Source organism: Aquarana catesbeiana, linkage group LG04, assembly GCF_042186555.1.
Source record: "Aquarana catesbeiana isolate 2022-GZ linkage group LG04, ASM4218655v1, whole genome shotgun sequence".
In the NCBI taxonomy this organism is placed as follows: domain Eukaryota; kingdom Metazoa; phylum Chordata; class Amphibia; order Anura; family Ranidae; genus Aquarana; species Aquarana catesbeiana.
This window is the reverse complement of record NC_133327.1, coordinates 486,218,145-486,227,925: the sequence shown is the minus strand read 5'-3', so window position 1 is coordinate 486,227,925 and position 9,781 is coordinate 486,218,145. Positions and strand designations below refer to the sequence as shown.

General features: G+C 44.6%; 1 protein-coding gene across 5 annotated transcripts in view; it reads right to left on the bottom strand.

The window, feature by feature from the left end:
- Positions 1–2,795: 2,795 nt before the first annotated feature.
- THUMPD2 (THUMP domain 2 tRNA and snRNA guanosine methyltransferase) overlaps positions 2,796–9,781 on the bottom strand; it is a 571,516-nt gene continuing 564,530 nt past the window's right edge. For 4 of the 5 annotated variants that reach the window (XM_073627644.1, XM_073627643.1, XM_073627645.1 and 1 more), the window contains one exon: positions 2,796–5,211. In XM_073627644.1, the coding sequence (XP_073483745.1) occupies positions 4,950–5,211 (262 nt within the window). In that variant the 3' untranslated portion in view covers positions 2,796–4,949. The remainder of the gene's footprint in view (positions 5,212–9,781) is intronic. The other variant, XM_073627648.1, reaches the window with a different exon arrangement.

The window sequence follows — 9,781 nt, the reverse complement described above, 5'->3', positions numbered from 1 at the left end:
CACTCGCAGTTACTTAGCAGTACTCAGTCACTCGCAGTTACTCAGCAGTACTCAGTCACTCGCGGTTACTCAGCAGTACTCAGTCACTTGCGGTTACTCAGCAGTACTCAGTACAGTAGTGCACCACAATTACCATGCAGTCTTCTCTGCTTACAGTCCTGCTCATGGTATGTGCTCTTATTTACTAAACTTCCTGCACAATCAGCACATCTGAACTGTTTTACCTGCTGTCTAACACCTGGTCTGACAGCTAGGTGCTTGTAAATCACAGATTTAGCAATAGCATGTAATAACAAGCTGCAGCTAAGCAAGCTAGCAAAATATATTCGTACACTGAAAAGGCCATACAATAAAAGAAATTAATTTCAAAATTCACTTTACAAAACACTGGTTCGGTCTCATCTTGAATATGTAGTTCAGTTTTGGTCACCAGTCCTCAGGACATTGAATTAGAAAGAGTTCAGCAAAGGGCAACACAAATAAGGATGGAGGGCCTCAGCTGAGGATCAATTACATAGATTACAGTTATTTGATCTGGAGCAGAAGGGCTTAAAGCTGAATAACAGGAACTTTGTAAAAAGTGCAGTCATACTATAAGTCCAAGGAGGTGCATGTCACCTCCTGGACTTATCTGTTATTTATATCTGACAGGTTTATTGAGTTCCCAGGGGATATATTGGGGATGCAAAAAGAAGCACACAGCAGCTATGCCTATCCCTCCAATCTGCTGCCCATTCACAGCTTTTGTATTTTGTAAATGTGAGCACATAATACAACAGTTTCTGTGACTGGGCAGGAGGAGGGGAGGGGTGGGCATAGCAGCTGTATCGACTCCACACTTGAAGGAGCCAAGACCAATGCGTCCAGTGTCGGAGCTCTGGAAGTATGTAATTAGAGAGGTGACATGCACCGCTTTGGATTTAACACAAAGTTTGTCTACATTTTTTACAAAGTTGCTGAATTCCTAGAGTTTAGCTTTAAAGGGGGATATGATTACATTGTAAAAATATATCAATGGTTACTCCAGTAAAATATCCTGTAGAGGACACGCAACCATGATTTGAGGTTAGAAGAAAGGAGGTTTAACCTTAGATTGAGGGAAGGATTTATTACGGTTAGAACAGTAAAAGTGTGGACTTCCCTCCCCCAGGAAGTGGCACTAGCTTACATAGTTACATAGCTGGCGAGGTTGAAAAAAGACAAGTCCATCAAGTCCAACCTGTGTGTGTGCTTTTATGTCAGTATTACATTGTATATCCCTGTATGTTAAGGTCGTTTAGGTGCCTAACAGTTTTTTTTAAATTATCTATGCTCCCTGCTGAAACCACTGCTTGTGGAAGAGAATTCCACATTCTTACCACTCTTACAGTAAAGAACTCTCTACGCAGTTTAAGAATAAATTGCTTATCTTCTAATTTTAGTGAATGGCCGCGTGTCTTTTTAATCGCAAAATAATTTTATCCCTATTGTGGGGTCACCAGTACGGTATTTGTACATTGAAATCATATCTCCTCTGAAGCGTCTCCTCTCCAGAGAGAATAAGTTCAATGCTCGTAATCTGTCCTCATAACTAAGGTACTCCAGTTCCTTTATTAGCTTTGTTGCCCTTCTCTGGACTCTCTCCAGTTCCAGCACATCCTTCCTGAGGAATGGTGCCAGGAACTGGACGGCATACTCCAGGTGCGGTTGGACCAGAGTCTTGTAGAGTGGGAGAATTATCGTTTTATCTCTGGGGTAATCCCCTTTTTAATGCATGCCAATATTGTGTTGGCTTTGCTTGCAGCAGCCTGGCATTGCATGCCATTGCTGAGCCTATCTACTGGGAACCCCCAAAGTCCTTTTCCATCCTAGATTCCCCAGAAGTTCTCCCCCTAATAAGTGGATTGCATTCATATTTTTGCCACCCATATGCGTAATTTTACATTTTTCTGCATTAAACCTCATTTGCCATGTAGTTGCCCACCCCATGAATTTGTTCAGATCTTCTTCCAAGGTTTCTTGGAATTTCTGCAGAGAAATTATTGCCCTGCTTAGTTTAGTATCGTCTGCAAATATCGAGATTGAGCTGTTTATCCCATCCTCCAAGTCGTTTATGAATGAATTAAATCGGATTGGTCCCAATACAGAACCCTGGGGGACCCCCACTTTCCACACCGGACCATTCCGAGTAATCCTCATTTATCAATACCCTCTGAACTCGCCCCAGTAGCCAGTTTTCAATCCATGTACTCTCCCTATGGTCCATGCCGACAGTTTGTACAGTAAACATTTTCGGGGAGCTGTATCAAATGCCTTTGCAAAATCCAGATGTATATAATCCCTTATCATCCCCTCCAAGAGCTTACAAACTATTGATGTTAAGCTAACTGGTCTGTAGTTTCTAGGGTTATATCTTGGTCCTTTTTTAAATATTGGTGCTACATTGGCTTTTCTCCAATCAGCTGGTACCATTACAGTCTGTAGACTGTTCGTAAAAATTAGGAACAATGGTGTGGCACTTGACTGAGTTCCTTAAGGACCCTCGGGTGCAAGCCATCTGGTAAAGGTGACTTATTAATGTTACGTTTTTCAAGTCTATTCCTAATTCCATCCTCGGTTAGCCACAAGGGTGCTTCCCTGTGACGTGCCATGAGGATAATAGCTTAGCGTGTCCACAACTTCAAGAAACTTTTAGATGCCCTCCTGAAGCAGCAGGATATTCAGAGCCATGGGAATTGAAGAATAAAATAATACACACAGTCATAAAAAATATATACTAGGTATACCCCATTTTTTATTTATTATATATATATATATATATATATATATATATATATATATATATATATATATATATATATAAATAATGAACAACTTGCTGATCACAGTAACATACCATAAGCTGTAGATATAATAATTAATAGCAGAGGTTTTGTGACACCTGAAATAATGTCAAGGGTTCCTTCTAGGGTTGAGAAAGACAGACCTATCATCAGCTGACTTATGTATGGCTGCCTATTCCTATGTATGTTCTAACTTTGTTATATGTTTGTGCTTACTCCACTGGTATGCCATGATAAACTGTATGTCTTTTACTGTACCTAAACTCACCTATGTCTTGTTTAAACCTTAACAAATTTGACACGGGAACAGTGGCGGCTGGTGCTCAATATTTGGTGGGGGGGCAAATAAACTCCTCACTCAAGACACACATCCTGATTGGCCAGAAGGAGAAGCAGGAAGACATTTTTGAATAATAATTTGCTAATGTCACACAACTGGGTGAGTTCAGGGCGCAGTGCTCTGCGCCCTGAGCCCACCACTTTTTTAAAGCCAATTAGAGCCTCAGCCTCTTATGTGCTTGAAAAAAGAAAAAAACCCCATTGAAATCCATGTGTCCGGCACCCTGCATGTAAATTAGAGGCTGGGCGCATGGATTAGGGGGCAGCGCTGTTTTGAATCCTTGCTTCAAAACAAGGATTCAAACAGGCTTTGTTAAAGCTCTCTGAAGGCCAGTCAAAGCCCTTGTCACTAAATAAAATGGTTAGCTTACAGTTCTGTTTACACTTTGCTTTTGCTTTGCATTGCTGCGGCTTCACTTCAGAAATGATACCCCATGTTGTTTTAGTGGTGCTTCAAAGCGTCTTCAAAGCCTCCATAGAAGTCTATGGCAAAGCTTGCTTGAAGCATCTGCAGCTTTTGAGGGGCTTTAATTTCTTTGTTTTGGAGAAATTGCAGGTATGAGATATCCACACACAGGGCATCTGCCAAGCTTCAACAAAGCTTCAAAAGAGCATCACTGAAGCATCCCTAAAGCTTTACCGAAGCATCAAAGCACCACCAAAGCATCAAAAACACATTATAAAAGTGTGCTAAAGCCGAAGCAAGTCTAAATGAGCCCTTAAAGACAATGAAAGTGCTTTTTGGCCTCCTGAAAACATTTTTTTAATCACTTGCTGCCCAGCGTACATACATATACAGCCTTGGCAGCAAGCAGTTATTCAAGGATAATGTTTGTATCCTGGCACTGTTTTTAAAGATGACGCTCTGCTTTCCTGTTAAAAGGAATTGAGTGACATTACAGCCATTCCCTGATCTCCTCTGTGACTAATGAAGTCAGAAGCGACAAGGATTTCAGCACTTCCAGTTTCAGTGCTGTCATTTATTGGCTGGTACAACCAGGAAAGCGTCTGATGAAACATGATCTATGTTTGATCAGATGCTTTGAAATAGTACCTTTTCACTGCTCAAAGGCGTTTGTTCACCCCTTGTAATGGCAATAAAGGTTAAATGGAAAAAAAAATGAATAAATAAAAAATAAGGGAAAAGCACTCCCGTTCTATGTGTGCAAATGTACATGTAGGCCTGGGACAAATATGTAAACAGTGATTGCACCACACATCTGAGGTATAGCCGCAAAGAGAGTGACAGCAATAATTATAGCACCATAGTTTAAGTTTAACTCTAAACTGGCAACCTGTAAAGGCTTTGAAAGCATTGCCTATGGACAATTTTAGGTATCATAGTTTGTCACCATTTCACAGTTGTGCGTAATTTTAGATGTTTGGAAACTATTTACTCAACGCCACATCATCCATTATATTTTACCTAAAAAAGAATGTGGGTATTATATTGTATTTGTGTGCACTAAATTAATTAGTGAGTATTTTTTCCTGACAACTTGCATTTGGTAAATGGCTGCATAATTATCGTGTGACACAAAAAAAAAATCGCAACAGCCACCATTTTATTCTTCTGGGCCTCTGCTTTTTTAAAAATAAATAGCGTTTGGGGCTTCTAAGTAATTTTAAAGCAAAAAAAAAAAAAAAAGATTGTAACATGCATGTGAAAATTTTTTAAATTGCCCTTATAGGCAAGTGGTTAAAATGTGTTACTTCCCTTTCCTGCTGTGTGGTCATAAATTATACAAATAACAAATTGTTAATTATTTTACTAAATAAAAAAGATGTTTATATCTTTTTACATTTAAACATTACAGCTTCAGTCACTCCAAGGCTCACTGGATGAGATTCAACATAAACCAAAGACTGAAAGTCATGATGTACACAGCCTTTTTTCAAATGTATACTTTCATCTTTACACTTAAGTAATGCTTCTTTTTCATGACTGACTTCAGTAGTTTGAACGGATTTAAAATAAACGTTTTTCTTCAAATTATAGTGAAGATTTTGACTGAGCAGTAATACAATCACTCCTCCAATACGTAGGACTCTGTAAATAAAAAATAAAGAGTGCAAAGGTTAAAAAATAATAGGTTAAAAAATAATAAAGTGACCAATAGATTTTAGAATAGGTTCAAGAACATGTTAGAAATGTATTGGCTGCAACTATATTGGCCTCTTTTGAAAATGCTATATGCCCTGATATTCTACAGCTTCAATACACTAAGGCTAGCCATACATGTTTATATTTATGTTGTTCAGATCTGTAAGCTGAATGGGAGAAATCACTAAGCAGTGTAGATAGAGGAATCTCCCCTGCCAATTGTATACAAACAACATCCATCAACATCTGATTGGATGCAGTCATTGTTAGGCAAACACGTTTTTCACCTGCTTCCATTGACTTTGCAATTGTAGTTTGTTGAGCTGCGTAGTGCTGAAAGGGCCACTCAACTTTTGGCCGATTCAGTAGGAATTAACCAAAATTCAAGTTACATACCTGGAAAAAGTAAAGAGATGAAGAATTACAACTTCTCTAACTTATTTACTCTGGATTTGTTCTGGGACTGTGATTGAGAAATACCTGACCCAGAAAAATAGGATTTTTGTACTCACCGTAAAATCCTTTTCTCTGAAGTTCATTGATGGACACAGCATCTTCATCTTGACCTTAGGGTTATATCGCCCCTTTAGGATAGGACTAAGCAGAAAGTGTTAAAAACAGCAACACTTGCACAGTACCGCCCAGGGGGCGGTCCTACTGGCTATAACCCCTCACACTGCATACAGCAGCTCAGTTCGTCAAAAGCAGTACAAACATAAACAGGAGGGGTGCGTGGTGTGTCCATCAATGAACTTCAGAGAAAATGATTTTACGGCGAGTACAAAAATCCTATTTTCTCTCTCGTTCATTGACGGACACAGCATCTTCATCTTGACCTTAGGGAAGTCCCCAAGCAGTGTCAAAGAAACGAGGGGTGGGAACAGCAAGAAAATAACTCCACCCATAACAACCAGAGCTCCTCAACGGAGGAGTTGCAACCTTAAAAAGCCGCCTGCAAAACCTTGCGGCCGAAGCAAGCATCCGAAGATGCGCTCACATTAACCTTGTAAAATTTTGTGAAAGTGTGAATGGACGACCAGGTCGCCGCCTTAAACACCTGGGAAACAGACGCTTGATGTCGGAAAGCCCAAGAGGCACCAATTGCCCTGGTAGAATGTGCCGTGACAGGAAAGGGAGGCACCCTCCCCTTTATGGCATAAGCCTGAACCACAATCTGATCCACGGAGAAATGGAGGCCGATGAGACCACCAGTCCCTTCTTCGGACCAGCCATCGATACAAACAGCGAGTCCCACCTCCGAAAAGGAGCCGTAGCAGACAGATACACCCACAGTGCCCGGACCACATCCAAGGAATGCAGCACTGCTTTATCCTTGTGTAGGATCAAGTAGGGAGACTTGCAATACATGGCCGCCAACTCAGAAACCCTCCTGGCAGATGTAATAGCCACTAGAAAGACTACTTTCTGAGAGAGTGTCAATAAGGGGATCTCCCTAATGTTTTCAAACGGCAGTTTCTGAAGCACCGAGAACACCAGATTCAAATCCCACGGAGGTAGCGGTGGTCGAACCGGAGGGGCCACATCGAAACCCCTGAACAAACGTACTCACCAATGAATGAGTCGCCAAGGGTCGCTAAAAAAAAAGACAGCCAAAGCTGATATCTGCCCCTTGATGGTGCTTAATGCAAGTTTCTGATCCACTCCTCACTGTAAAAACAGCAGGATCCTCGAAATCGAGTATGTGCATGGACGCCACCCCATCTCCTCACACATGGAGATGTAGGCCTTCCACGTACGATGATAAATCTTCCGAGAAGATGACTTCCGTGCCCTCAGCATAGTGGATATTACTGAATTGGACAGACCTCGGTCCCTTAGCACCTGGCTTTCAACAGCCATGCCGTTAAAGCCAATGACGGTAAAGCAGGATGAAGTATTGGACCTTGCGAGAGAAGGTCCTCTCGCATCGACAGTCGCCAAGGAACATCCGCCACCATTCGTACTATGTCAGCGTACCACGGACGCCGAGGCCAATGTGGGACAATCAGAATTACCGGAATCCCCTCGGCCTCCACTCTGCGAAGCAGACGTGGTAGAAGTTTGAGTGGGGGAAAAGCATAAGTCAGCCGATAATGCCCCCATGGAGCCACCAACGCGTCTGCCCAGGGATCTTTTGACCTGGCCACAAACCTCTGTACCTTCTGATTGAATCAAGAAGCCAGGAGATCCACATCTGGCGTGCCCCACCTTCGGCAAAGGAGCCGAAAATACATCCGGATGTAGCGACCATTTCCCTTGGTCCAGCATCTGACGACTTAGGTAGTCCGCTTGCCAGTTTTCTAGGCCCGGAATGTACACGGCCGACAGAGCCAGCACGCGCCGCTCTGGCCACCGCAGGATGTGAGCGACCTCCAATGTTGCAGCCGAGCTCCTTGTTCCTCCTTGATGGTTGGCATACGCCACCGCCGTGGCATTGTCCAACTGGATCCTGACCAGACGCCCCTGCAGCCTCTGTGATCATGTGGAGAGGCACCGCCTGATTGCCCGAAGTTCCAGCACGTTGATCGGGAGGCGGGATTCTTCCTGGGTCCAGTAACCCTGGGCTGACTGTATGCCCCAAATTCCCCGCCAACCGGTCAGGCTGGCGTCCGTTGTGATCATCGTCCAACGAAGAGGAAGGAATGACTTCCCAGGCCGAAGGGCCGGCGACCTCAGCCACAAGAGCAAGGAAGCCCTGACTAGCTGGCTCACCAGAATTTGACAATCCAGGGACAACGGAGATTTGTCCCATTTGGACAGGATCTCCTTTTGCAAGACTCGAATGTGGAATTAAGCATACGGTACCGCCTCGAAAGTGGCTACCATGAGACCCAGGACTCGCATGCAAAAACGCAGCGACGACCACCTGCGGGACACCAACAACTTCACCGCAGCTTGAAGAGTCTGCAGCTTGTCCGAAGGGAGAAAGACTCTCGCCTCTGAGGAGTCCAGAAGCAGGCCCAGGTACTTCAGGCTTTGAGTCGGCACCAACACCGACTTCTGTAGGTTCAGTACCCAACCAAACTCCCAAAGAGTTTGCATAGTGATTGCCACATCCTCCCTTAATTCTGAGGCGGAAGCTGCTCTCAGAAGGAGGTCGTCCAGGTAACCCACAATTGCGATCCCTCGCTGCCGTAGCAAAGCCAAAATTGGGGCTAGCACCTTGGTGAAGACCCTTGGTGCCGAAGCCAGGCCAAAAGGGAGAGCTACAAATTGGTAGTGCTCGTCCCCGACCGCAAATCACAGAAACCTCTGATGCTTGATGCATATGGGGACATGCAAGTATGCGTCCTTGATGTCCAGGGATACCAGAAAATCCCCCTGATGGAGTGCAGCGACCACTGAGCGAACTGATTCCATCCTAAACCTTTGTACTCTCACAAAGCTGTTGAGGGCCTTGAGGTCCAGGACCGGACAGACCCCTTCCTTCTTTGGGACTACAAACAGATTGGAGTAGAATCCCTGAAACCTTTCCGGCGTCGGTACAGGTACTATCACCCCGCACAACAGCAGGTCCTGTACTGCCCCGAACAGGGCTTCCCGACGAGCTGGAAGAAGATGAAGGTTGAAGGGAAAAAATCTGTTTGGTGGACAAGAAACTCTATCTTGTATCCTGATGAAACCAATTCGCAGACCCACTGCTCGGAAAGTAGGGAGGTCCACCGGGCTGCAAACTCCTGATGGCGACCCCCTACCTGCGAGTCGGACGGGGGCAAACCTTCATGCGGTAACAGATTTGCTCGCAGGCTTGTTTGGCTTGCGAAACCAGGGATGCTTTTGTCCCTCAGCAAGCACCTTGTCGGACTGGGAACGCTTACCTGCCAACCCGGGCGGATGAAAAATCCGCTTCTGAGCAAAAAAAGAGGCCCCTTGCCTATGGCGTGGCTCCTTACCTTACCTGGACTGTGGGAGCAACATACTCTTACCCACAGTAACATTCTTAATAATGTCATCCAGCAAGGCTCCAAATAGCCTCTCTCCCTGGAAAGGCAAGTCCACCAGTGCTTTCTTAGATGCCTGGTCCACAGACCAGAATTTCAGCCAAATCAGGCGACGTAGCACTACTGCTTATACAGAGGCTCTAGAGAGCAAGGGGGCCGTACCTAAGTCCGCATCACAGACATACTTAAGGCCCTGCACCAACTGGTCCGCCAGCTCCACGTAGACCGGGGAAGCCTGTTGCTTCTCCAACTCTCGGTGCAACAATTTTGCCCATTCAGTAAGCGTCTGTGACACCAGGGCCGTAGCTAACACTGGCCGCAATGCTGACCCCACCACCGTAAACATGGACCGGGCAGCCGCCTCGGCACTTCTGTGGGCAGGGTCCTTGAAAGCAGGAGTCCCTTCCACCGGAATCGCGGTTACCTTATTTAGCATGGATACCAGGGGGTCAACAATCAGAGATGTCCATTTCTTCAGGAAACTCTCCTCAAAGTGGTAACGCACCGCCATGCGTTTCGGGACTCAAAAGACCCGCTGCGGTTTTCTCCACTCCTTGTAAATAAACTTATCAAAA